The 27,310-nt window shown below is 65.0% G+C and overlaps 1 protein-coding gene and 1 long non-coding RNA gene across 11 annotated transcripts in view; both read right to left on the bottom strand.

Moving 5' to 3' along the window:
- Positions 1-27,310, bottom strand: part of DCTN1 (dynactin subunit 1) — a 61,090-nt gene that overhangs the window by 21,812 nt on the left and 11,968 nt on the right. For 3 of the 9 annotated variants that reach the window (XM_052667204.1, XM_052667196.1, XM_052667197.1), the window contains exons 3-8: positions 22,959-23,037; positions 18,322-18,353; positions 16,093-16,113; positions 9,073-9,090; positions 6,195-6,215; positions 1,646-1,834 (exon numbers count right to left, since the gene is read on the bottom strand). In XM_052667204.1, coding sequence (XP_052523164.1) covers positions 1,646-1,834; positions 6,195-6,215; positions 9,073-9,090; positions 16,093-16,113; positions 18,322-18,353; positions 22,959-23,037 — 360 coding nt within the window. The remainder of the gene's footprint in view (positions 1-1,645; positions 1,835-6,194; positions 6,216-9,072; positions 9,091-16,092; positions 16,114-18,321; positions 18,354-22,958; positions 23,038-27,310) is intronic. The other 6 variants (XM_052667201.1, XM_052667202.1, XM_052667203.1 and 3 more) reach the window with 4 other exon arrangements.
- Positions 121-1,634, bottom strand: LOC128072967 (uncharacterized). Of its 2 annotated transcripts, none has more exons than XR_008202550.1 (4): positions 1,256-1,634; positions 1,071-1,100; positions 364-423; positions 121-147 (listed from the first exon to the last, which is right to left on the bottom strand). It is a non-coding gene; the product is annotated as an uncharacterized LOC128072967 (long non-coding RNA). The 2 variants fall into 2 exon arrangements; XR_008202549.1 differs by lacking the exon at positions 121-147 and adding an exon at positions 154-180.

Below are 27,310 nucleotides of genomic sequence, written 5' to 3'. Positions count from 1 at the left end.
CAGCACTAGGCAATGGGGTTTCCTCACCCCCAGCACTGGGCAATGGGGTTTCCTCACCCCCAGCACTGGGCAATGGGGTTTCCTCACTCCCAGCACTGGGCAATGGGGTTTCCTCACCCCCAGCACTGGGCAATGGGGTTCCCTCACCTCCCCCAGCACTGGGCAATGGGGTTCCCTCACCTCCCCCAGCACTGAGCAATGGGGTTTCCTCACTCCCAGCACTGGGCAATGGGGTTTCCTCCCTTCCAGCACTGGGCAATGGGGTTTCCTCACTCCCAGCACTAGGCAATGGGGTTTCCTCACCCCCAGCACTGGGCAATGGGGTTTCCTCACCCCCAGCACTGGGCAATGGGGTTTCCTCACTCCCAGCACTGGGCAATGGGGTTTCCTCACCCCCAGCACTGGGCAATGGGGTTCCCTCACCTCCCCCAGCACTGGGCAATGGGGTTCCCTCACCTCCCCCAGCACTGAGCAATGGGGTTTCCTCACTCCCAGCACTGGGCAATGGGGTTTCCTCACTCCCAGCACTGAGCAATGGGGTTTCCTCACTCCCAGCACTGAGCAATGGGGTTTCCTCACTCCCAGCACTGGGCAATGGGGTTTCCTCCCTTCCAGCACTGGGCAATGGGGTTTCCTCACTTCCCCCAGCACTGGGCAATGGGGTTTCCTCCCTTCCAGCACTGGGCAATGGGGTTTCCTCACTCCCAGCACTGAGCAATGGGGTTTCCTCACTCCCAGCACTGGGCAATGGGGTTTCCTCCCTTCCCCCAGCACTGGGCAATGGGGTTTCCTCCCTTCCAGCACTGGGCAATGGGGTTTCCTCACTCCCAGCACTGAGCAATGGGGTTTCCTCACCTCCCCCAGCACTGGGCAATGGGGTTTCCTCACTCCCAGCACTGGGCAATGGGGTTTCCTCACCTCCCCAGCACTGGGCAATGGGGTTTCCTCCCTTCCAGCACTGGGCAATGGGGTTTCCTCACTCCCAGCACTGGGCAATGGGGTTTCCTCACTCCCAGCACTGGGCAATGGGGTTTCCTCACCCCCAGCACTGGGCAATGGGGTTTCCTCACTCCCAGCACTGGGCAATGGGGTTCCCTCACCTCCCCCAGCACTGGGCAATGGGGTTTCCTCACTTCCCCAGCACTGGGCAATGGGGTTCCCTCACTCCCAGCACTGAGCAATGGGGTTTCCTCACTCCCAGCACTGAGCAATGGGGTTTCCTCACTCCCAGCACTGAGCAATGGGGTTTCCTCACTCCCAGCACTGGGCAATGGGGTTTCCTCACTCCCAGCACTGGGCAATGGGGTTTCCTCACCTCCCCCAGCGCTGCTCCCTGCAGCCCTTCCCCGGCTGCCAGCCTCAGGCTGGGCTCTGTGTTCCTCCCTCTGGCGCCCTGCATCTTCCTCAAGCTCTCATTTTACCCAACTGATAGAAAGCAGGACGGACGTAATGAAGAACCATTTCACAGACCCCAAATGGAAGAACCAGGCTGCTACAACCGTCAGAAACACCCAGGGGGGAGGAAGGTGGGAGTGGAGCCGCCCCATGCCGAGCAGCGCAGGCTCTGCCCCGGCTGCAGCGCCGAGGACGCAGCTCCCCTCTGCCCTGCAGGGTGGGCGCCCTGCACACGTGGAGCCCCGCTTACCTTGGTGGGTGAGGGGACCATGGGCGCCAGCGGCGAGGTCAGCGAGGGGGATGGGATGACGGGGGCCACCAGCGGCGTCTGTGCGGGCGTGCTGGGCTCGCTGCTGCTCATCTCCCCCCCCGAGGCCGAGGCCGAGCCCGAGGGCCCCGCGGTGCCACCGGAGGGGGCGGAGGTGGGGGTCCGGGTGGGCTGCAAAGCAAAGGGCAGAGCATCAGCGAGGCGCAGCGTGGGGAAACACTGCGAGGGCCACACGTCAGCCAGCCCTGGTCCCCCCCAGCACCGTGCTGCCAGCACAGCTCTGCCAGCGGCACGGAGGAAGCCCAGAGTGAAGGAGGAGCGAGCGGTGCTCCGGGCTGAGCCCACCTGGGGCCGCACGCCCAGGGATTGGTGGCACAAGGCAACGCTTTGCGTTCACAAACCCGGTGCTGGGTGCGGTGATACAGCAGGGCAGCCCCCAGCGATGGGGACGGCGGAGCAGCGCTGTGCCACCTCCCCTCCCGCGGCCACAGCTGCTGCCATCACACAACCTGTGCGTCCCCCGCGCGCGGCCCGGCTCTGCAGCTCCAGTGCTTATGGGGAACGGAGCGACGGAAGGGCAGAGCGGCAGCTGGAGCCCAAAGGAAAGCGGGGCAGCCGGATGGAAGGGCAGCAAAGGAGCGCCGCTTCGTCTCCGCTGCCATCACTGCTGCAGGCCCAGGGAGGGCACTGCCCTGCACAGCCCGTCCTACCCGCTCAACCCACAGCCCCACAGCCGGGCAGCCTCAGCTCCTGCCTCCATTCACTCCTGGAGATGGGCTGCGCGGAGCACTGCGGCCTCTCAAGGCACATGGACCTGGATGCGTGGCACGGCACTGCTGTGCCCCCCGCCTGCCCCACACACTGCACCCACTGCCCCCCGCCTGCCCCACACACTGCACCCACTGCCCCCTGCCTGCCCCACACACTGCACCCACTGCCCTCCGCCTGCCCCACACACTGCACCCACTGCCCCCCGCCTGCCCCACACACTGCACCCACTGCCCTCTGCCTGCCCCACACACTGCACCCACTGCCCCCTGCCTGCCCCACACACTGCACCCACTGCCCCCCGCCCGCCCCACACACTGCACCCACTGCCCCCCGCCCGCCCCACACACTGCACCCACTGCCCCCCGCCCGCCCCACACACTGCACCCACTGCCCCCAGCCTGCCCCACACACTGCACCCACTGCACCCCGCCTGCCCCACACACTGCACCCACTGCCCCCCGCCTGCCCCACACACTGCACCCACTGCCCCCCGCCTGCCCCACACACTGCACCCACTGCCCCCAGCCTGCCCCACACACTGCACCCACTGCACCCCGCCTGCCCCACACACTGCACCCACTGCCCCCCGCCTGCCCCACACACTGCACCCACTGCCCCCAGCCTGCCCCACACACTGCACCCACTGCCCCCCGCCTGCCCCACACACTGCACCCACTGCCCCCCGCCTGCCCCACACACTGCACCCACTGCCCCCCGCCTGCCCCACACACTGCACCCACTGCCCCCCGCCTGCCCCACACACTGCACCCACTGCCCTCTGCCTGCCCCACACACTGCACCCACTGCCCCCCGCCTGCCCCACACACTGCACCCACTGCCCCCCGCCTGCCCCACACACTGCACCCACTGCCCCCCGCCTGCCCCACACACTGCACCCACTGCCCCCCGCCTGCCTCACACACTGCACCCACTGCCCCCCGCCTGCCCCACACACTGCACCCACTGCCCCCCGCCTGCCCCACACACTGCACCCACTGCCCCCCGCCTGCCCCACACACTGCACCCACTGCCCCCCGCCTGCCTCACACACTGCACCCACTGCCCCCCGCCTGCCCCACACACTGCACCCACTGCCCCCCGCCTGCCCCACACACTGCACCCACTGCCCCCCGCCTGCCCCACACACTGCACCCACTGCCCCCCGCCTGCCCCACACACTGCACCCACTGCCCCCCGCCTGCCCCACACACTGCACCCACTGCCCCCCGCCTGCCCCACACACTGCACCCACTGCCCCCCGCCTGCCCCACACACTGCACCCACTGCCCTCTGCCTGCCCCACACACTGCACCCACTGCCCCCCGCCTGCCCCACACACTGCACCCACTGCCCTCTGCCTGCCCCACACACTGCACCCACTGCCCCCCGCCTGCCCCACACACTGCACCCACTGCCCCCCGCCTGCCTCACACACTGCACCCACTGCCCCCCGCCTGCCCCACACACTGCACCCACTGCCCCCAGCCTGCCCCACACACTGCACCCACTGCACCCCGCCTGCCCCACACACTGCACCCACTGCCCCCCGCCTGCCCCACACACTGCACCCACTGCCCCCAGCCTGCCCCACACACTGCACCCACTGCCCCCCGCCTGCCCCACACACTGCACCCACTGCCCCCCGCCTGCCCCACACACTGCACCCACTGCCCCCCGCCTGCCCCACACACTGCACCCACTGCCCCCCGCCTGCCCCACACACTGCACCCACTGCCCTCTGCCTGCCCCACACACTGCACCCACTGCCCCCCGCCTGCCCCACACACTGCACCCACTGCCCCCCGCCTGCCCCACACACTGCACCCACTGCCCCCCGCCTGCCCCACACACTGCACCCACTGCCCCCCGCCTGCCTCACACACTGCACCCACTGCCCCCCGCCTGCCCCACACACTGCACCCACTGCCCCCCGCCTGCCCCACACACTGCACCCACTGCCCCCCGCCTGCCCCACACACTGCACCCACTGCCCCCCGCCTGCCTCACACACTGCACCCACTGCCCCCCGCCTGCCCCACACACTGCACCCACTGCCCCCCGCCTGCCCCACACACTGCACCCACTGCCCCCCGCCTGCCCCACACACTGCACCCACTGCCCTCTGCCTGCCCCACACACTGCACCCACTGCCCCCCGCCTGCCCCACACACTGCACCCACTGCCCTCTGCCTGCCCCACACACTGCACCCACTGCCCCCCGCCTGCCCCACACACTGCACCCACTGCCCCCCGCCTGCCCCACACACTGCACCCACTGCCCTCTGCCAGCCCCACACACTGCACCCACTGCCCCCCGCCTGCCCCACACACTGCACCCACTGCCCCCTGCCTGCCCCACACACTGCACCCACTGCCCCCCGCCTGCCCCACACACTGCACCCACTGCCCTCTGCCAGCCCCACACACTGCACCCACTGCCCCCCGCCTGCCCCACACACTGCACCCACTGCCCTCTGCCAGCCCCACACACTGCATCCACTGCCCCCCGCCTGCCCCACACACTGCACCCACTGCCCTCTGCCTGCCCCACACACTGCACCCACTGCCCCCTGCCTGCCCCACACACTGCACCCACTGCCCCACACGCTGGGTCTCTGCTGCCCGCCCCACACCCGGTGCAGCTCGGCGGTGCTGGGGGAGGCAGCGCCTCCAGGCACAGCGCTGCAATCCCCTCCCCGGTGCCATCGCTGACACTGTGGCACAACGCAAATCTCCATGGCATCGAGCTCTCGAAACGCACCGCCCCGACAAGGGAGTTGTTGTTCCTGCTGCTGCAGCTCTGCTCGGGCAAAGCTTTCCGTTGCGGCACAGAGCAGCAGCCCTGGGGGCAGCCCGGTACGGCGCAGTGCTGCTGAGGTGCTCAGGGCAGAGCTGACAGCCGTGGGGCTGCGGGTCGCTGCTGCTGGGCAGGACAAAAGCGCTCTGGTGAGGGCACAGAGCTGGCCGAAGGGCTGCAAGATGCGCAGGGCTGGAGCACAAGGCTTACGGGCAGCGGCTGGGGGAGCCGGCGCGGCTCAGGCTGGAGGAGGAAGCCCAGGGAGCCTCACTGCTCTCTGCAGAGCCCGGAAAGGAGGTTGTGCGAGTTGTGCGCTCCCAGGGAGCAGTGATGGGAGCTGACAGCCTCACACCGTGCCGGGAGCCCACATCCCTGGAGCCACGGCGATGTGGCACCGCTCAGGGGGGGCGGTGGGGTGGGCAGAGCTCGGCGAGCCCAGAGGTCTTTTCCAGCCTGAACTGAGCCTCCCCTCCTGACTCCATTCACTCCTGGCGATGGGCTGCGCGGAGCACTGCGGCCTCTCAAGGCACACAGACGCAGCAGCGAGGGTGAAGCCACCCCTGTAGGGACCTCTCCAAAGAAGAGATGGAGCCGCGTGTTGCTCCAGCCATAACCCAGCTGTCAACGAGCTCCCGGCTCGTTTCCCACCCCGTCAGCATCCTTCGCAATGCATTCACCGCACGCTGGGGAACGAAGCACGAGGGGCTGCCACAGCCCTGCCCCACAGCTCCCACTGCTCCCAGCCCTGTGCTCACAGCCGCACAACGGGGAGAGCAGCGACAGCGAGGACACGGAGCCCAGCCGGCCCACAGCGCAGCGCTCCGGGCACGGCTCAGCCAGCGGCGCCGCTCCCCCAGCACGTCGGCCCGCACTCAGACGCACCCGGAGGAGCACGAGGTCCCGGCGAGCCCCTCCGAGCACCCAGCGAAGGGGAGGGGACGCAACCGCCGCCGCTGTGCTCACCTTGGGCCGCCGGGCGGTGGTCTGCGGGGACGCGGGAGCAGAAGGCAGAGGAGGAGAGACATTCAGACAGGGAAAGACAGGAGCAGAGGTACAGCGGCACAGCGGCAGACGCAGCACAGAACGGGGAAAGGAAACAAAAGAGATGGCTGCCATTAGTGCCCGCCGCAGCCGCACACGGCGCCGGTCCCGCGCTGCCAGGGATGCGCCGAGCAGAGCCCCGTGAGCACGGCCCAGCGGAGCGCCTCGCCTGCAGCCCCCCGCGCCGCCCGCAGCCCCGCACGGCAGCGTCAACCCCTGCCCCTGACGGCGCTGCTGGAGCTGCAGGTGGCGCTGCGCAGGGCTCCGCTGCCGGAAGGCGCATCTCACTCTTCTCCTTTCCTCGCGATGTCCAAAAAGTGCCAGGTTGACTTTGTTACCATCCAAATTGGTTCCTCTCCCCCCCCCCCCACCCCTTTGATGCTGAAGGAGCCGGAGCGTCACTGAGCGGCTGCCCCGAGGTGCTGCAGCCCCGCGCTCTCGCAGCGATGGCACCTCCTGCAGCCTCTTCCCAAACGCCTCCGTGCTTCCCTCTCATTTCCAGACACCAACCCACCCGCACAGGACCCCACGCAGAGCCCATCGCGTCCCGTGGGACCCCACGCAGCCCGGGGAGATCCCTGCAGCCACCTGCGGGCCACCTCTGGCCCCACTGTGGGGACGTGCAGCCCTGCAGCAGCGTCCTGACCCCACAGCAGCAGAACTGCTCGCAACACGAGCCGCTCGCTGCGTTTTGCTGAGGCTAAACCTCACTCCTCTGGCTCAGACCATTCCCTGACGGGCTGCACGAAGCACAGCAGAGGAACACGCACATCTTCCTGAGCATCTCCTGCTCTGCAAAGCCAGCTGCGAAAACGCAAGGAGAACAGAAGAGCTGAACACCTCCATCACACGGCGCCGCTTCGGGAGCTGCAGCACGAGCTCTGCTGGAGCACTTTGGCTTCTTCTGGAAGTCCTGTTCCGTACGGCCCTGTCACCTACAGCCCTGCTGCACAGAGGGTCGATCAAATCCCCCCTGGGGTCTCAGCGGTGCAGACTGCAGCCCCGTCCCCGCACACGGCCCAGCTCAGCGATGGGCTCTGGCCGTCCCAGCTCACTGCCGGGGTCAGGCGGCCTCTGCAAGCGCCCTCCAGCTGGAAGCCCTCCGCTTCTGTAGCTCCAACCAAACGCTGCCCCCCAGGGACGCATCTCGGTGACGCTCTTCGGAAGGCGGCCACGTGGAACGGCAGAGTCCTGGTTTTACGCCTCCTCTCCCAGCACGGCCTGCCGTGACGCGGAAGGAGCCCTTGGTTCCGAGGCCACCGCGAGGAGCCCGTCTGGCAGCACCGGGTGACTCCGCGGGGAGGGAAAGCAGCACTTCGGCTCTGCGCCCCCCGCCGCACTCGTGAGCGCCTCGCCGAGCGGTGGCTGCGCTGCCGTGCCGGCTCCTCCCTCCCAGCCATCACGGCCGGCTCCGCCGCTCTCCTCGCCGTTCCCGTGCAAGGAAGCGCACCCAGAGGCACCCAGAGGCACCCAGAGGCGCACAGAGGCACCCAGAGGCACCCAGAGGCGCACAGAGGCACCCAGAGGCACCCAGAGGCACCCAGAGGCACCCAGAGGCGCACAGAGGCACCCAGAGGCACCCAGAGGCACCCAGAGGCGCACAGAGGCACCCAGAGGCGCACAGAGGCACCCAGAGGCACCCAGAGGCGCACAGAGGCACCCAGAGGCACCCAGAGGCACCCAGAGGCGCACAGAGGCACCCAGAGGCACCCAGAGGCACCCAGAGGCACCCAGAGGCGCACAGAGGCGCACAGAGGCGCACAGAGGCAGGGTGCGAAGGCTCGCTCTGCTCGGCAGCGGGGTGCAGCCGCTGCAGCTTCTGCACGGCTCCAGGGCTGGCGCAGCCCAGCGCGAACACTGCGGCCCCCCGGATCCCACCGTGCTGCGCACCAGCCCGCGGCAGCCGTCGCCGCCCGCTCGGTCAGCACGCAGCGTGCAGGAGGGGCCGCGCTGACAAACTGTGCCGGGCCGCTCCATGGGTCACAGCTGGGATCTCCTGCGGCTCTCGGCGGCTTCCCTCTCGGGCAGCTCGCAGCCCCGAGCATCACCCAGCACGGGGACGACCTGCCCCGTCCCCCCACGCACCCCCAGCCCTGCAGCCCTCCCAGCTGGGTGCACCCTGCGCGACCACCACGGAGTCCCCATGCACGAGCAGGGCCACGTGCAGAGGAAGGGAAAGCAGCAAGAGGAAAACAGGGACCGAGCCAGGAGCAGCGCGGGGCTGAGCTGAGGGCTGCCGAGCGTCCTGCACCCACTGGGCGCTGCGGTGCCGTATGGCCCGTGGAGCTCTGCTCTGGATGTGGTCTGGGGTGGAGGGCAGAGCAGGCAGAGCAGGCAGAGCTCTTCACTCTATTTGCTGAGTTCCAGGTACCACATCCAGAGATGAAGATCAGCCGTGATGCCGTGCGTTAAAGCCGCAAAGTCTCCTTGCTGATGCAGCGGAGGCCTTGGGTTATTTCTATTTCCACTTCTTCATATCAGGCAAAAAAAAAAAAAATCCTCCCAATTTCTCCTCAACGCCAGCGGTGACATCCTGGCCATGCTAAAAATAAGCATGCAGGGCAGCAGAGCAGCACAGAGCAGCACAGAGCAGCACAGAGCAGCAACGCGCCGGGCACAGCCGCCGTCCCCCCGCCCCGCAGCAGCACGCAGCTCCCGCAGCACAGCACGGCTCGGCTCAGCACGGCTCGGCCGGCCCCCGTGAGCCCCGAGCAGCGCAGCGCTGCGGCCCCGCTCCCCCCCCCCCCACCTCCATCCCCGCGGCCGCGAGCCCCGCATGCGGGTTAGGGCGCGGCTGTACCTTCCGTGCGGCCGGTGCCTGCCTCATGGCGGCGGGAGAGAATGGACACGGAGCCGTTAGCGCCCGCCGCCTGCAAATGGCCGCGCTCCGCGCTCGCCGCCCGCAGCCGCCGGAGCCCCGCGCCCGCCGCCCCGCGCCCCGCCGCCGCCGCCGCCGCCTGACATCAGCGCGATGCCGCCCCGCCCCGCCCCGCCCCGCGATGCTCCGCAGCCGCCGCACGGCCGGAGCGACCCGGAGCGCTGCCCCCCCCCCAACTCCATCCCCGACCCCTTCCCACCATGCCGACCCACGGCTCCCCGCCGCCCCCCGGCGCCGCTCCCCCCCCCCCTCGCGGCGGCGTTTCCAGCACCCGAAGGCCCGGCGCCTCCACCCCCCCCCCTCCACCCCGCGGCCCCACGGGGAAGACGAGCTCTGCCCGGTGCCCGGCACTCGGGACCCCGCTGGGCTCGGTCCCGACGCTGAGCCCTAGAGAGCGATTTTAGCCCTTTTTTTGTCCCTAAAACCCAACCCCGTGTTTTTACGAGAGCCTCGGGTGCTCCGAGGCCGAGGATGGGAGCGACGGGTAGCGGGGGAGACGGGGTGGGATGGCAGAGCTGGGCGAGGAAGTTACAGCCCCGGACCGGAGCCCTGCGCCGCCCCAACGGGGCCTTCGGGCAGCCGCTCGATGGGAGGCAGCCGCGGCCACAGCAGGGGGAGGGGCTGGCTGGGCTTTAAGGACCCTGCCATCCCAAATCCAACCACCCTGTGGTTCTGTGACCTTTAAGAACCCTTCCAAGCCAACCATCCTATGGTTCTGTGATCTTTCAGGACCTCTCCAACCCAACCATTCCATGGTTCTGTGATCTTTCAGGACCTCCCCATCCCAACCATTCCATGGTTCTGTGATCTTTCAGGACCTCCCCATCCCAACCATTCCATGGTTCCGTGATCTTTCAGGACCTCCCCACCCCAACCATCCTATGGTTCTGTGATCTTTCAGGACCTCTCCAACCCAACCATTTCATGGTTCTGTGATCTTTCAGGACCTCTCCAACCCAACCCAACCATCCTATGGTTCTGTGATCTTTCAGGACCTCCGCACCCCAACCATTCCAAGGTTCTGTGATCTTTCAGGACCTCCCCACCCCAACCATCCTATGGTTCTGTGCCCTTTAAGGACATCTCTCCGCAAACAATTTCAGGCCATGTTTCACAGAGCAAACCCTGGCAGCTGACCGTCCTCTGCAGCCCCAGGAGCTCCAGCCCCGCCGCTCTGAAGGCCCGCACAGGAGCCCGCACGCCCGGCCAAACGCTGAATCACCGCTCCCCAGCCCCCATCCTCATCTCATCGTCTGACTCCATCCAGCCCTCAGGGTGACTTAAAAGCACTCAGCCAGGCCAGCTCTGCTCACACGCCCCAATCAATGCCCCCCAGGGACGGAGCCTGGCTCTCACCACGCATCTGAGCCGCTGCGGATGAGCTCACGGCATCCCAGCCCCACCGCGCGCTGCCCTTGGGGCTGCTGTGCCCCCCGGGTGCCAGCACTGCTCCGTGTCACCCCATAGACAGAGGGGACCGAGGTGAACCTGATGAGGTTCAACACGGCAAAGTGCAAGGTTCTGCATTTGGGCCGGAAGAACCCCAGGCACCCGTAGAGGCTGGGAGGAGTGGACATGAGAGCAGCTCAAGAGAAGGACCTGGGGGTCCTGATGGACGAGAGACTGAACATGAGGCAGCAGTGCGCTCTGGCAGCTCGAAAGGCAAACGGGATCCTGGGCTCCATCAGCAGAGGGGTGGTCAGCAGGGACAGGGAGGTGATCGTCCCTCTCTGCTCGGCTCTTGTGAGGCCCCATCTGGAGTCCTGTGTCCAGGTGTGGAGCCCTCAGCACAAGAAAGACATTGAGATGTTGGAAAGGGTCCAGAGGAGGGCGACTGAGATGAGCAGGGGGCTGGAGCACCTCCCCTATGAGGACAGGCTGAGGGAGTTGGGCTTGTTCAGCCTGGAGAAGAGAAGCTGCGGGGTGACCTCAGTGCAGCCTATCAATACCTGAAGGGAACCTACAGCCAGGAGGGGAGTCAACTCTTCAGAAGGGCTGACAACAGCAGGACGAGGGGAAATGGATCCAAGTTGAGGGAGGGAAGATTGAGGTTGGATGTTAGGGGGAAGTTCTTCCCAAGGAGAGCGGTTGGCCCTGGAACGGGCTGCCCAGGGAGGTTGTGGATGCCCCGTCCTTGGCCGTGTTCAAGGCCAGGTTGGACGGGGTCCTGGGCAACCTGATGTGAATGTGGATGTTTGGTGGCCCTGCTGGGCAGGGGGTTGGAACTGCGTGATCCTTGAGGTCCCTTCCAACCCGGGTGATTCTGTGATTCTGTGATTCTGTGGGACGGGCGCTGGCAGCTGGAGGCCAGGCAGAACCCCATTCGGTTCTCACAGGGATCATCGCCTCCATCACAGCACCGCGCCGCCCAGGGCCTGGGGCAACACGAGGCCGGGAGGCTGGGAGCAAGGCAGGGTGCAGAGCCCCCACTGGCACGGTGGGGCAGCTCCAGGCCTTCGGTTCCTCTTGCAGGTCCTGCTGTGTTGGGGTTTTTTGATGGCTCGTTTGTAATGGGTTCTTGTGGGCTTTTTTTAACCATCAAATCCTTGCAGAGATGCCAGCATCACTCAGCAGGCAGACAAAACAGCGGCGGCCTCAGCACAGAGCCCAGAAGGGTGCAGCTGAGATTGTCCCATAGGACAAGCACTGGATTACGGCATAGAGAACACGTGGGTATCCCACAAAGATACCACAGAAAGACAGGGAGGGAGAAGCAACGCAGCAAAGACGGCACCACTTGGCTGGAACACCCCCAACATCCCCAGCAGCAGTAGGGACCGCTGCTCTGTGCAGCCACACATCACCCCTGACCCAGGACCTGGAGCTGGCAATGCTCCGCTCCTCTCCTCTCCTCTCCTCTCCTCTCCTCTCCTCTCCTCTCCTCTCCTCTCCTCTCCTCTCCTCTCCTCTCCTCTCCTCTCCTCTCCTCTCCTCCTCTCCTCTCCTCTCCTCTCCTCTCCTCTCCTCTCCTCTCCTCTCCTCTCCTCTCCTCTCCTCTCCTCTCCTCTCCTCTCCTCTCCTCTCCTCTCCTCTCCTCTCCTCTCCTCTCCTCTCCTCTCCTCTCCTCGCACTCACACAAAGCAATGTGTCCAACCCAGAGGAGGTGCTGCAGGAGCTCAGTGAGCAGCACTCACTGTCACACACCACCGCTCCTATCCTAACCCTACCCCAACCCTAACCCTAACCCTAACTCCAACCCTAACCTGCGAAGTTAATTAAGGACAGAATTACGTTTACCTGCCCCAGGTCAGCCTAGTTTTCACAGCACTATCATTCACGTAAGCCCAGATTAACTTCACCCTTTCTCAACATTGGCAATTTTCTGCAGTTCAAAGGACAACGGCCGCCCGCAGCCCAGTCAGACCCACCTCTCACATGCAGACACCAAACCAGCACGGCTGCAGCCCTGGCACCAAGCTGTGGGCTGGCAGAAGCCATGGGCTCCGCAGGGCAGGGGCTGGAGCCCCCCGCTCCACACCTCACCATCATCACCGCCAGCCCCACTCCCAGCCGTGCCTCCCCACCTCCCAGGCCGGGTGGTTTTTCCCACTGTGGATCCCTGCAGAGGTGTCCGACTCGTGGCTCAGGGCCTTGAAATGCAGCGCTCCGCTGTCGGCCCTCTGCTCCCTCCTGGACCCATCGCTTCTCCCCACGGCTCACACACAGCCCCCTGCCCGCAGCCCCACAGCCAGCCTGGCACCAGGGCACGGGGCTGGGCTGCGACCTCGCTGTGCAGGATCAGCTCAGCCCCAAGCCGGGCTCTGCCCCCGGCGCTCAGCTCTGTGCGGGGAGCCACACTGAGCTCCTGGCCACATCCACGCTCTGCCCAGCCGGGTTCCACCCAGCGCCATGAGCCCAGAGCTCGGATCTCAGCCCCCCGCTCAGCTGCCCCGATCCCCGCTGCTGATGGCGCTCTGGGGCTGACGGGGGCAGCACCAGCCCAGCAGACCCTGCAGCAGGCAGGTTGGAGCCTTTAAGGCCCCTTCCGTCCCAAATCACCCTGGGATGCTGAGGGCACGGCGTTGCACCAGCAGCTCTCGGGATCTGGCCACCAACAGCCGAACTCTGGGCTCCCCGTACCCCGTTCCTGTGGGCTGGGACAGGCAGCAAAGCTTCGCCCCATCCCATCCCATCCCACCCCCAGAGCTGTGTGCACCCCTCAGACAAAAGCAGCCCCTGTGCTGGGCTGGCAGCACGTGGGGAGCAAAGTGCCGCCTCACTGCTGGAGGAGCCGGGGGGCTCAGGACACTGCAGCGAGGGGGGGAAGGCAGGAGCCGCTCTCACAAATCAGCCCCTTCCTAAAGCGCTCAGCTTCCCAAGCCCACAATATCTGCGTCCTGCGGCCAGCACGGAGCCGGCCCACCTCCCAGCGCCGCCCTTGTAAGCAGGAGGAGGAGACGGGAAAATGCCGTGTCACAGCTGAAGTCAGACGCTTCCGAACGGCCCTTTAAAAACACGCACTGATAGCCGAGATTCACGGAGGAGCCGCGCAGCTCAGCAGGGCTCACGGCACCACCAGAGATCATCAGATCGCTGTGTCTTATCTCGGGCCGGGAGCAAACACGGTCTGACAGCAGGGCTGAGCTCAGCTCGTTTCACAGCACCTGCAGTCTGCCCTCCCTGCAGCCGGCAGTGCAGCAACCGCGGTGGCCCAGGAGGCGCACGGTTCCCTGGGCTGCAGGCACAGAGCGCGGCCAGCAGGGCAGGGAGCCGCCCGGCCCCTCTGCTCCGCCGCGGGGACAAAACATGCGGAGCTCTGCGCCCAGTGCGGGGCTCCCGGTTGAGGGCAGGCAGGAGCCGCCGGGGCCTGGAGCAGCTCCTGACGGGGGCAGGCTGAGAGCCCCGGGCCGTGCGTGTGGAGGAGGGGAGGCTGAGGGATGCGAGCGGCGCTGAGGGGATGCGCGGAGGGATGGAGCCGGGCTCTGGTGAGCAGCAGGCAGGGCTGCAGGCCGGGGAGCTGGAAGCGCTGTGCTGAGGGGGCACGGAGCACAGGGGGCTGCGGGGTCTCCTTTCTGCAGGCACCCGAAGCCACCTAAAGGGCCGCTTTGTGTGGGGAACGGACCGGCGGTGGGACCGGGGAGCTGCAGAGGTCCAGAGCCTCCTGCGGGACGCGGGGCGGGCAGCTGAGACGTGAGGCGGCTCTGTGAGATAATCGGATTACTGCTTCCTTTAAAAGATTAATAGGACCTGAGCCGACCCCCCCCCTTGTTTGAGAGCAGCCATCTGGAAGCACGGCCCCGTGCCCTCACGGAGCCGCAGAGCCCATCTGCTGCCCCGGCACGGAGCGGGGGGACGTGGGAGGTTCATAGAGGAGCGCGGGGGGGGATGGAGCCGCGCTCAGTGCGGACCCGCTGTGCTCTAAACAAAACGCTTACAATCCAGCTCCAGCTGCAACACGGAAAGCAGCAGGGATGCCGCTGGAGCAGCAACAACGCCAGCGCTTCGGGCAGCACCAAACGGGCGCCTCTCCGGCTCTGGCCGCTGCTCACGGCCTCCCTGAGCAACACACGACCGCGGCACTTCGCGCTCCTTCACACGTCTCTGCCCGGCCCTTCCCGCAGCCCTGAGTGCCCTCCCCGCTCCAGGCACCGGCCCCACGGCCAGGCAATGCCCGCTTCAGAGCGAGGGAGAGCTCCCGCCTTCACCTGGCACAGCCGCGGCCCCCCACAGCACGGGCTGCCCCACGGCTGGAGCCCCACAGTGCTGGCACCACGCTGGTGTCGCAGCACACGTCAGATCCGCCCCCAAGGAGCCACGGCGAGGCTCCAGGACAGCAGCAAAAGCAACGCAAAGGGAGCAAGGAGAGGGGATGAGGCTCGGGGAACGGGGACCATCTGGCACAGGAAGGCAGCAAGCAGCAGCCTGTAATGCGATTAAGTCTATATTTAACATGCACAGAGCTCCCTCGATCTCATGAATGAGGATTTACCCGCTAATGATGCTGGTTACTCGCGGCCGTGCCAAAGCAGGCCTGGACTCTCACATAACTGGGCAACACCAAGAGCAGTGGAGGAAGGGGGAGCGGAGCGTGGCGCAGCCCGAGCCCTGCCGGCGCCCTGCCTCCTCCGCCCCGCGCCCGCAGGAAGGGCTCCGCACAGCCCTCAGCACGTTGCTGCTGCCTCTGAGCAGCACAGGGCTGCGAGCAGACGGCAGCACGACCCGCAGATGGGGGCTGCGAGGTAAAGGCACAAAGCAGCCACACGGGGCAGTGGGTCGTCTTCCCAACGACGGAGAACCGAGCGGCTGTGTGAGGACAAGCCGCACGCAAACCAGCGTGGCAAGAACTGAGACTGCAGGCACAGGGAACGCACACATGGCATTCCTGCCATGCCTTCCTGCCCCAGACCTGAGGGACATCACCGCCGGGCAGAGGATCGCACAGGTACGGCTCCACTGCTTGCACCGGGCTGCGCCCAGCCCTGAGCAACTGGCTCTTCCCTCCTTCCATGGCAAACAAACCTACCCCTAAGCAGCCTGTAGGGAACTACCACCACCCCCCCTTGTAGGAAATGACCCGTCCCTCCTTCACCCCACGCAGCCACAGCCTGGCGCTACGGCGGCTGTCGGGCGCTGTGCACAGGTGGGCTGCAGTCCTTACCTTGGGGGAGGCAGTGACCCATCCCAGCTCAGCGCAGCACGGCTCCCGGCCCAGCTCTCACCTTTTGCTACTTCCCAACAGCTCTCGCCCCACCGGAGCGCAGCTACGCATCGCCTCGCAGCGCCCACAGCAGCGCTGTGCAGGCCCAGGAAGGCACGCAGCAGCACCGTGGCTGCAGGCCTGGGCACCACGCTGACCTCCCCTGCGTGGGGAGAGGCGCCGGGCTGGGGGGGGGGCATGCAATGAGCAGACATGCAGCCGGAGATGGAGTGGGAGGGCTGGGATGCACCCGAGGCGATGCATGCAGCTGGGATGGAACACACAGACTGTCAAAAACGCACCACCTTTTTGGGTTTGGCTCCACGCTGCATGAGGAGGAAATAAAAGGTTGAGAGTTAGAGCTCAGGGTATTGGATGGAGGCAGGGAGAACCGCTCCCTGTTCAGCCACCGCCACCATCAGAGCTGGGTGTGCATTCACCAGGCCACGTACAACCAGAAAGAGAAATGCATTCAGACCGATCTAAACCAACGTGTGGAGCCTTAACAGAGGAAAGCAGGCAATGGAGCGTGCTTTCGACCCCTCAGCGTGCGCCGCTGCCACTGACCTGGCTTCCAAACTGGGCTGACGCTGCAGTTTGGGCTCAGGCCGCGCTGGAAGGAAGGCGCAGCCGCAGCCTCCAGCACTGCACCAACACGGCTGGGGGTCCCAGCAGCCCAGCTCCGTTCCCAGCCCGCACAGAGCCCTGCACAGCCCCCACGCTGCCCGCGCTCCCACCCTCTGGACCCCACAGACTCAGAGCCGCAGGGATCATTGCTCTCACTGCAGCAGGGAGCTCCCCCCTCCCCTACAGAACGGCTGCTGCCACTGGGACGGACATCACTGCTCCTCGTCACCACAAGGGAAATTTTGGAACGCCCACAATGAAAAGCAGGGCAGGAGGAAAAGCGAGGCAACCGCAACTCTTTCACCCCAGCAAGGAGCAGTGGGTTGAAGCAGCCCTAAGCTCCGCATTCAGGGACTCCCAGCCTGGCGGCTCTTCCAGCAACCCTCTGCTCCCCAGCAAAGCCCACATCCTGCGCTGCGCTGCCCCTTCCACCAGCAGGAAGCCGCCCCTGCTCCATGCACTGCACCCTCGCTGTGGGAGAGCAATCCTGCATAGGAGGCCCTGAGTCCCGGGGCCGCAGAGCTGCTGTGCTGCACCCACCTCTAGCATCAGTCTCTTAGGAAACGGGGCTCTGTCACCACAGCTGAAGAAGTGCTGGGACAACGCTCTGACAGCAGTGCTGCTGGAGCCAGGAGTCGCAGCTGATGGCTCCTATGGGCCCCATCCCATGGGATGCCCATACTCAGGCCGCCCCAGGAGCCACGGCACTGAGCTCAGGGTGCAGGGAGGCGGTGGGAGCAGGGCAGCGTGGGGCTGCAGATGGCAGCGTGCTGAGCGGTGTGAGCCCCAGGCTGGGCGCTGCAGGGCTGGGAACGCGGCCCCGAGGCACCGGGAACCAGAGCTGCTGCCAGGGATGTGGGTGTGAAGGGCCATTGGGGCAGAGAGGCTGCCGTCAGGGGGTGCAACACCAACAGCATCCCCAGAGCAGCAGCGCCAAGCGGCTCCAGCAGGAGCGGTGTGGCAGCACCAACCCTGATTCACCATCAGAGCCTCAGGAAGGCAAGGGAGCCGTCAGGGGGCAGCGGCCCCACAGCGCGGAGCCCCGGAGCCACATCCTCCCGTTCCTCCAGCTGTGCGTTCAGTGCCAGAAAGCGAGATGCCTCACATCACAGGTGGGGGGGGAACGAGGGGCCACCAGCACAGAGGCTGCAGCCAACAGGCAGATGCTGACACGGCAGCAGGAGGCCAAGCGGCGCTCGGCACCCTGTGAAATGAAATGGCCTCAATGGAAGGCAGGAAGGGGTTCCCCCACCCCACGCTCCTGGAACCCGTCGGGCTCAGAGCAGTGAGCATCAAGATGGGGACCCACTCCGATTCCTGCTGCCCTGGGATGCGGCACCCACGGATGCAACCCAGCCACAACGCCTCAAGCGCTGGGATTCCTGAGCAGAAGCACACGCAGGTTTCTCCGTGAGCCCCACGCGCACAGCACTGAGCTGCTTTCAGCTCCGCCAAGGCCACACAGCTCCTGCAGGGGTGGCTGTTTGTTTTCCCTGTCTTTAAGGAGCACAGGCACAAAGCACACGGGCTGTGCGTGCAGCAGTGCTTGCTGAGCTTGGACCAGTGAGAGCAGCACAGACAGCGGCGCTGGGAATCTGCTTCTCTGCACCTGACTGCTTCCTTGCCATTAACCAAAACTCTTTTCTCAGGGGTTTAGAAGCACACTGTGCCACTGGCATTGTCACTACAATGAGTGCGGCTCGGTGCTGCAAAAGGCCAAAGAGAGGCAGGAGGAAGGCTGCCCTTCCAGCAGGTTTCGTGGGGGTGCGTCTGCCTGCTCCTCCTGGAGCTCCCACAGAGGTGACAGATGGTCATGAAAGCAAACCCAGCTGAATGGAACGTGCAGATCTGCCTCTCCACTGCCCCGTGAGGCAGCGGCTCACAGCCTGGGCTCAGCCAGCACTCACCAGTTTGCTGCCTTTGGCGGCGTCCAGGGAATCTGCAAAGGGAAAGAGAAACAAAAGTGTCAGCGTTGGCCCAGAGGAGCCGGTTTCTGTACACAGAAAGGACCCACCACGTGTTTGTGGCAGGCTGAAGCAGAGAGCGAGGAGCTGTGGATGAATGAAGCAGGAAATGGGGCTGCGAAAGGTGTGGAGGCAGAGGGGCTCCCAGGAGAGCTGCAGGCACTGCCTGGGCGAAAAGCCACAGCGCCAGCACAGCTCAGGGAGCGCCGGGCCCTGCGACCTCTGTGAACCACAGCACAGCTCTGCCCCAGCACAGCACAGCCAGAGCCACACACTGAGCAGAGCCAGCTCCCACCTGCCAGGGAGCAAATCCACAGCGCACAAGAGCTGTGACGACGTCGGCTGCCCAACGCCCCCCCCCAGGTGCTGACAGGACAGGATGCCAGCTGGAACGGAGCTCTGCAGCCCCCAGGAGGCCACATCCCTGCGCTCAGCATTGCTGCTCTCTGCACCAGCGCTGTGTGCAGCTCCTGCTGCCCTGTGAGCATGGAGAGGCTGCTGGATGCAGCACGCAGGTGCCTGCAGTGGGCTGCCCAGTCCCAGCCCTGCTGCACTGCAGCTGCTCGGCGGGCACAGAGCTGCATGCAGGGCCAGGCAACCTGCACAGGTACTGCAGAGCTGCAGCAACGGCGCTGCCATTTCCATGGCAACTCCTGCAAGCACCGGCACCTCCTGCATGGCTCCTCCTGCATGGCTCCTCCTGCCTCCACCTCCTGCCTCCTCCTGCCTCCACCTCCTGCCTCCACCTCCTGCCTGCCTCCTCCTCCTCCTCCTGCCTCCACCTTCTGCCTCCACCTCCTGCCTCCACCTCCTGCCTCCACCTCCTGCCTCCTCCTGCCTGCCTCCTCCTGCCTCCTCCTGCCTCCACCTCCTGCCTCCACCTCCTGCCACCTCCTGCCTCCACCTCCTGCCTCCCTCCTCCTGCCTGCCTCCTCCTGCCTCCACCTCCTGCCTCCACCTCCTGCCTGCCTCCTCCTGCCTCCTCCTCCTGCCTCCACCTCCTGCCTCCACCTCCTGCCACCTCCTGCCTCCACCTCCTGCCTCCCTCCTCCTGCCTCCCTCCTCCTGCCTGCCTCCTCCTGCCTCCTCCTCCTGCCTCCACCTCCTGCCACCTCCTGCCTCCACCTCCTGCCTCCCTCCTCCTGCCTCCACCTCCTGCCTGCCTCCTCCTGCCTCCTCCTCCTGCCTCCACCTCCTGCCTCCACCTCCTGCCTCCACCTCCTGCCACCTCCTGCCTCCCTCCTCCTGCCTGCCTCCTCCTGCCTGCCTCCTCCTGCCTCCTCCTGCCTCCACCTCCTGCCTCCACCTCCTGCCTGCCTCCTCCTGCCTGCCTCCTCCTGCCTCCTCCTGCCTCCTCCTCCTGCCTCCTCCTCCTGCCTCCTCCTGCCTCCTCCTGCCTCCACCTCCTGCCTCCACCTCCTGCCTCCTCCTGCCTCCACCTCCTGCCTCCACCTCCTGCCTCCACCACCTGCCTCCTCCTCCTGCCTCCTCCTGCCTCCACCTCCTGCCTCCACCTCCTGCCTCCTCCTCCTGCCTCCACCTCCTGCCTCCTCCTGCCTCCACCTCCTGCCTCCTCCTCCTGCCTCCTCCTGCCTCCTCCTGCCTCCACCTCCTGCCTCCACCTCCTGCCTCCTCCTCCTGCCTCCTCCTGCCTCCACCTCCTGCCTCCACCTCCTGCCTCCTCCTGCCTCCACCTCCTGCCTCCACCTCCTGCCTCCTCCTCCTGCCTCCTCCTGCCTCCACCTCCTGCCTCCACCTCCTGCCTCCTCCTGCCTCCACCTCCTGCCTCCACCTCCTGCCTCCTCCTGCCTCCACCTCCTGCCTCCACCTCCTGCCTCCTCCTCCTGCCTCCACCTCCTGCCTCCACCTCCTGCCTCCACCTCCTGCCTCCACCTCCTGCCTCCTCCTCCTGCCTCCTCCTGCCTCCTCCTGCCTCCACCTCCTGCCTCCACCTCCTGCCTCCACCTCCTGCCTCCTCCTGCCTCCACCTCCTGCCTCCACCTCCTGCCTCCTCCTGCCTCCTCCTGCCTCCACCTCCTGCCTCCACCTCCTGCCTCCTCCTCCTGCCTCCTCCTCCTGCCTCCACCTCCTGCCTCCACCTCCTGCCTCCACCTCCTGCCTCCTCCTGCCTCCACCTCCTGCCTCCTCCTCCTGCCTCCTCCTGCCTCCTCCTGCCTCCACCTCCTGCCTCCACCTCCTGCCTCCACCTCCTGCCTCCTCCTGCCTCCACCTCCTGCCTCCTCCTGCCTCCACCTCCTGCCTCCTCCTGCCTCCACCTCCTGCCTCCACCTCCTGCCTCCACCTGCCTCCACCTCCTGCCTCCACCTCCTGCCTCCACCTCCTGCCTCCTCCTCCTGCCTCCTCCTGCCTCCTCCTGCCTCCACCTCCTGCCTCCACCTCCTCCTGCCTCCTCCTGCCTCCACCTCCTGCCTCCACCTCCTGCCTCCACCTCCTGCCTCCTCCTCCTGCCTCCTCCTGCCTCCTCCTGCCTCCACCTCCTGCCTCCACCTCCTGCCTCCACCTCCTGCCTCCTCCTGCCTCCACCTCCTGCCTCCACCTCCTGCCTCCTCCTCCTGCCTCCTCCTGCCTCCACCTCCTGCCTCCTCCTGCCTCCACCTCCTGCCTCCACCTCCTGCCTCCACCTGCCTCCACCTCCTGCCTCCACCTCCTGCCTCCACCTCCTGCCTCCTCCTGCCTCCACCTCCTGCCTCCTCCTCCTGCCTTCTCCTGCCTCCACCTCCTGCCTCCACCTCCTGCCTCCTCCTGCCTCCACCTCCTGCCTCCACCTCCTGCCTCCTCCTCCTGCCTCCTCCTGCCTCCACCTCCTGCCTCCACCTCCTGCCTCCTCCTGCCTCCACCTCCTGCCTCCACCTCCTGCCTCCACCTCCTGCCTCCTCCTCCTGCCTCCTCCTGCCTCCACCTCCTGCCTCCTCCTGCCTCCACCTCCTGCCTCCTGCCTCCACCTCCTGCCTCCTGCCTCCACCTCCTGCCTCCACCTCCTGCCTCCACCTCCTGCCTCCTCCTGCCTCCACCTCCTGCCTCCACCTCCTGCCTCCACCTCCTGCCTCCACCTCCTGTCTCCTCCGCCTGCCTCCTCCTGCCTCCACCTCCTGCCTCCACCTCCTGCCTCCTCCTGCCTCCACCTCCTGCCTCCACCTCCTGCCTCCTCCTTCTGTCTCCTCCTGCCTCCACCTCCTGCCTCCACCTCCTGCCTCCACCTCCTGCCTCCTCCTGCCTCCACCTCCTGCCTCCACCTCCTGCCTCCTCCTCCTGCCTTCACCTCCTGCCTCCACCTCCTGCCTCCACCTCCTGCCTCCACCTCCTGCCTCCTCCTGCCTCCACCTCCTGCCTCCTCCTCCTGCCTCCACCTCCTGCCTCCACCTCCTGCCTCCTCCTCCTGCCTCCTCCTGCCTCCACCTCCTGCCTCCACCTCCTGCCTCCTCCTGCCTCCACCTCCTGCCTCCTCCTCCTGCCTCCTCCTGCCTCCACCTCCTGCCTCCACCTCCTGCCTCCACCTCCTGCCTCCTCCTGCCTCCTCCTGCCTCCTCCTCCTGCCTCCTCCTCCTGCCTCCTCCTGCCTGCCCCGTCCCCATCACCCACCACTCCGTGCTGCAGCACTGAGGGCTGAGAGCAGCACTGCTGCAGAGTTCTGGGCAGCACAGCTCCATCCACATGGCGTTACTGAATCAGGGGTGAGGATGGAAGCAGGTGGCTGCAGGGGAGGGCAGCAGCACTGCCTGCAGTGACAACAACCCAGGCTGGCAGCTCTTCCCAGAGGAGTGCCCCCCTGATACAGGCCAGTGCCAACTCCTCCCTACAGACTCACAGTGTGCAGACCTAAGGAGAAGTGGGGAAATTCCTTGTACTGGGTGGTGAATACCAACTGGGAGCAAGAAAAGCTGCGCTTTGACCTGGGAAGTCTGATCCCAGAGTGAAAAGATTGTACAGGTGCATATTATATACATTTCCATTTCCAACCCATCGCCAACCCCTGCTGCCGTGGGGCTCAATAACAGCCTCACGTTGTGCTGGGGGGCTCGGCTGGGAGATTAGGAGCAACTTCATTTTGGAAAGAGGGGGTGAAGCACCAGGGAGCGGGGGATCACCGAGCTGGGAGGAGCCCCAGCACTGTGCAGAGGTGGCACCTGGGGCCGTGGGCACGGTGGGATGCGGATCCTGGGGGGCTGCTCCAAGCCTGGGCTGAACGGTGGCTTTATTTGCCAAGCAAAGGGAAATTTCAGTTTCCAGAAGCCATGAGAGGGGGAAAACAACCAAAGGAAGCAACCGCACTTGGAACCAGTCTATGTTCACCAAACAGACAGAAGCCCTCAGTCGGCGCACACTGCCCGCAAGTCCAGGGTGGGAAACCATCAGAGCTCTTTTCTAGGATCCCCAAATGCAGCACCAAACAAAAACAGCGGCTCAGAGGAAGGGAAGCTTGCCCAGAGGGGACAACGGCCCCAAGCACCAGCAGGAGGCTGCTGTTGGGAGGCATTGGGAGCCAGGCCCAACGGCACCGCAGCCGAGCCGCCCAGCCCCGCACAGCCGGCTCCCAGCCGCCCCCAGGCCCGGCGCCTCACCTCGCTTGGGGACCTTCAGCGCCGCCGACTCGGGGGTCTCTGGTGACGTGGTGTCAGCTCCATCTTCAAACACCTGGATCTGGAAAAGGGTTGAGGAGTGTGAGTGCCAAGGCCGCGCCAAAGCCTGCTCAGCGCTGCAGCAGGATGCACGGTTCTGCCGCGGGTTTGCGTCCGAATCCATTGAAGTTTGCTGACGACAGCAAGCTGAGTGGTGCGGTTGATACGGTGGAAGGAAGGGATGCCATTCAGAGGGACCTCGACAGGCTGGAGGGCTGGGCAAGGGTGAACCTGATGAGGTTCAACACGGCAAAGTGCAAGGCTTTGCACTGGGGCCGGAAGAACCCCAGGCACCCGTAGAGGCTGGGAGGAGTGGACATGAGAGCAGCTCGGCAGAGAAGGACCTGGGGGTCCTGATGGACGAGAGGCTTCACATGAGGCAGCAGTGCGCTCTGGCAGCTCGAAAGGCAAATGGGATCCTGGGCTCCATCAGGAGAGGGGTGGTCAGCAGGGACAGGGAGGTGATCGTCCCTCTCTGCTCGGCTCTTGTGAGGCCCCATCTGGAGTCCTGTGTCCAGGTGTGGAGCCCTCAGTACAAGAAAGACATTGAGATCTTGGAAAGGGTCCAGAGGAGGGCGACTGAGATGAGCAGGGGGCTGCAGCACCTCCCCTATGAGGACAGGCTGAGGGAGCTGGGCTTTGTTCAGCCTGGAGAAGAGAAGCTGCGGGGTGACCTCAGTGCAGCCTATCGATACCTGAAGGGAACCTACAGCCAGGAGGGGAGTAAACTCTTCAGAAGGGCTGACAACAGCAGGACGAGGGGAAATGGATCCAAGTTGAGGGAGGGAAGATTGAGGTTGGATGTTAGGGGGAAGTTCTTCCCAAGGAGAGCGGTTAGGGCCTGGAACGGGCTGCCCAGGGAGGTTGTGGATGCCCCGTCCTTGGCCGTGTTCAAGGCCAGGTTGGACGGGGTCCTGGGCAACCTGATGTGAATGTGGATGTTTGGTGGCCCTGCTGGGCAGGGGGTTGGAACTGCGTGATCCTTGAGGTCCCTTCCGACCCGGGTGGTTCTGTGATTCTGTGATTCTGTGATTCTGTGTGAGGTCTCGGAGCGCCGGCAGCCAGCGGGGGCTTTGGGGTCCGCAATGGAAGCTGCAGGCTGTGCTGCGAAGGCTGAAGCACTGATATGTCTGAGCTGGAAGAGCAAACCAGGCACAGGCCGCCGGCTGTGGTTTGTTGCTGGGAAGGAGCCCCGGTGCCAGCACTGTGCTCCTGGGGGAGATCACACAGCTCGTCCACGGGATCAGGCCCAGCCAGCACAGGTTCATGAAAGGCAGGTGGTGTTCAACCAACCTCATCTCCTTCTACGACTGGGTGACCAGACTGGTCGGTGAGGGAAAGGTAGTTGATGTCTACCTAGACTTCAGCACAGCCTTTGCCACGGTCTCTCACAGCATCCTGCTGTGGAAACTGGCTGCCCGTGGCTTGGGCAGTTTTACCCCCTGTTGGATAAGGAACTGGCTGAGGGCCGTGCTCAACAGCGGTGGTCAGTGGAGTGAAGTCCAGCTGGAGACCTGTTTCACGTGGTGTCCCCCAGGGGTCGGTGCTGGGCCCATCCTGTTTAATATCTTCATTGACGACTGAGATGAAGGGATTGAGGGCACCCTGAGTAAGTTTGCAGGTGACACCAAGCTGGGAGGTGGTGTGGATCTGCCTGAGGGCAGGGAGGCCCTGCACAGGGATCTGGATCAGCTGGATGGCTGGGCTGAGGTGAATGGGACGAGGTGCAACAAGGCCAAGTGTGGGGTCCTGCACTTTGGCCACAACAACCCCATGCAGCGCTACAGGCTGGGGGATGAGTGGTTGGATGAGTGTGAAGAGGAAAGGGAGCTGGGGGTGTTGGTTGGTGCTGGGCTGAACACGAGCCCACAGGGTGCCCAGGTGGCCAAGGGGGCCAACAGCATCCTGGCCTGCATGAGGAATGGCCAGCAGAGCAGGGAGGGGAGCATCCCCTGCACTCAGCTCTGTGAGGCCGCAGCTTGAGGGCTGTGTTCAGTTTTGGGCCCCTCACTGCAAGAAAGACATTGAGGCCCTGGAACGTGTGCAGAGAAGGGCAATGAAATGGTGAGGGGTCTGGAGCACAGGGCTGATGAGGAGCTGGGGTTGTTCAGTGTGGAGAAGAGGAGCTCAGGGGAGACCTCACTGCACTGTGCAACTGCATGAAGGGAGGCTGTGGTGCAAAAGGGCCCGGCCTCTTCTCCCAGGCAAATAGCAGGACCTGAGGAAACGGCCACAAGTTGCACCAGAGGAGGTTTAGGATGGATATTAGGAGAAACTTTTTCTCTCAGTGCTCAGGCGCTGCAATGGCTGCCCAGGGAGGAGGTGGAGTCGCCGTTCCTGGTGGTGTTCAAAAGGCACCTGGATGAGGAGCTACGAGATGTGGTTCAGTGCTTGTGGCACTGATAGCAATGGGAGGGGGGTTGGACTGGATGAGCTTGCAGCTCGTTTCCAACCTTGTGATTCTGTGATTCAGTGTGCTCCCAAACGGACAGAAGGACGGAGATGGCGGCACAGGAATCACAGCAGCCCCACCAGTGCTGAACACACTGAAACCGCAGTGCCCACAATGGGAAAAGGGAAAGGCTTCCCTCACGGCCGCGCTGTGAGCGTGCGTTGAACTCAGGCACCATCAGCTGAGCCACCTTGCAGGCACCATTTTGCACGGCCACACGATGAGGACGCAGCTGAGCAGCATCCCTGAGGTTCCCGCAGCGGCGCATTTCTGGAGATGAAACCTAATTGTAAATCAGAACGGCCTGGAACACCAGAATCACAGCATCACAGAATCGTAGGGGTTGGAAGGGACCTCCAGAGATCATCGAGTCCAACCCCCTGCCAAAGCAGGTTCCTACAGCAGGTCGGCATCCAGGCAGGTCTTGAACATCTGCAGAGCAGGAGACTCCACCACCTCCCTGCAGCCTGTTCCAGTGCTCCTCACCTCACTGTAAAGAAGTTCTTGCGCACATTGCTGCAGAACTTCCTATGCTGCAGTTTCCAGCCGTTTCCCCTTGTCCTGTCTCCACTCACCACTGAAAACAGTCTGGCCTCGCCATTCTGCCCCCCATACCTTAGATATTTACAGACCTGGATCAGGTCCCCTCTCAGCCTTCTTTTCTCAAGGCTGAACAGACCCAGCTCACTCAGCCTTTCTCCATAGCAGAGATGCTCCAGGCCCCTCACCATCTTGGTGGCCCTCCGCTGGACTCTTCCCAAGAGCTCCCTGTCTGTTTTGTACTGGGGAGCCCAGCACTGGACGCAGTGCTGCAGATGAGGCCTCAGCAGGGCAGAGCAGAGGGGGAGCATCGCCTCCCTCCACCTGCTGGCCACGCTCTGTGCAATGCAGCCCAGGATGCCGTTGGCCCTCTTGGCCACAAGGGCACACTGCTGGCTCATGGCAACCTGTCGTCCACCAGGACACCCAGCTCCCTCTCCGCAGAGCTCCCCTCCAGCAGCTCATCCCCCATCCTGTACTGGTGCATGCAATCATTCCTCCCCAGATGCAAACTCTACACTTGCTTTTGTTAAACCCCATCCGTTTTTTTTCTGCCCAGCTCTCAGCCTGTCCAGCTCTCGCTGAATGGCAGCACGGCCTTCAGCCAATCCTCCCAGCTTCGTATCATCACAAACTTGCTGAGGGTGGCCACCATCCCCTCATCAAGGTCACTGATGAAGATGTTGAACAAGGACCCAGCACCGACCCCTGAGGAACAGCGCTGCTTACAGGCCTCCAACCGGACTCTGCACCACCACCAACGACCCTCTGTGCTCTGCCAGCAGCCAGTTCTCAACCCACCTCACTGCCCACTCATCCATCCCACACTTCCTCAGCTTTGTGATAAGGATGTCGTGGGGGACAGCATCAAAAGCCTTGCTGAAATCAAGGTAGGCTGCATCCACTGCTCTCCCCCCATCCACCCAGCCAGAGACAACATCACAGAAGGCCACCAGGTTGGTCAAGCACGTCCTCCCCCTTGTGAACCCGTGCCGACTGCTCCTCATCACCTCCTCTTCTTCCACAAGGCTCCAGTGATGTCTGTGTTATGGGAAGGGGACAGCAGGAGGACGGGGGAGGTGGCGCCGCTCCAGGGCTCCCCACAGCCCTCAGTGCCACAGCACGGCGCTGAGGAGCGACGTCACCTCGTGGTGCTGCCCTGCCTTGCAATGGCAGTGCAGGAGACCAGCAGGTGGTGAGCTCCTACCCACGGCACACGGACAGCAAAAGCTCAGCAGCTCAACCCAAGTCGTGGATCGCTTTTACTGTAAGGTGAGCAGTGTTTAGGAGGAGTTCTCTGACC

Source organism: Tympanuchus pallidicinctus, unplaced genomic scaffold (assembly GCF_026119805.1).
Source record: "Tympanuchus pallidicinctus isolate F22 unplaced genomic scaffold, pur_lepc_1.0 scaffold76, whole genome shotgun sequence".
NCBI lineage: Eukaryota > Metazoa > Chordata > Aves > Galliformes > Phasianidae > Tympanuchus > Tympanuchus pallidicinctus.
The sequence above is the reverse complement of the archived record's forward strand: the minus strand, read 5'-3'. Positions and strand labels throughout refer to the sequence as shown.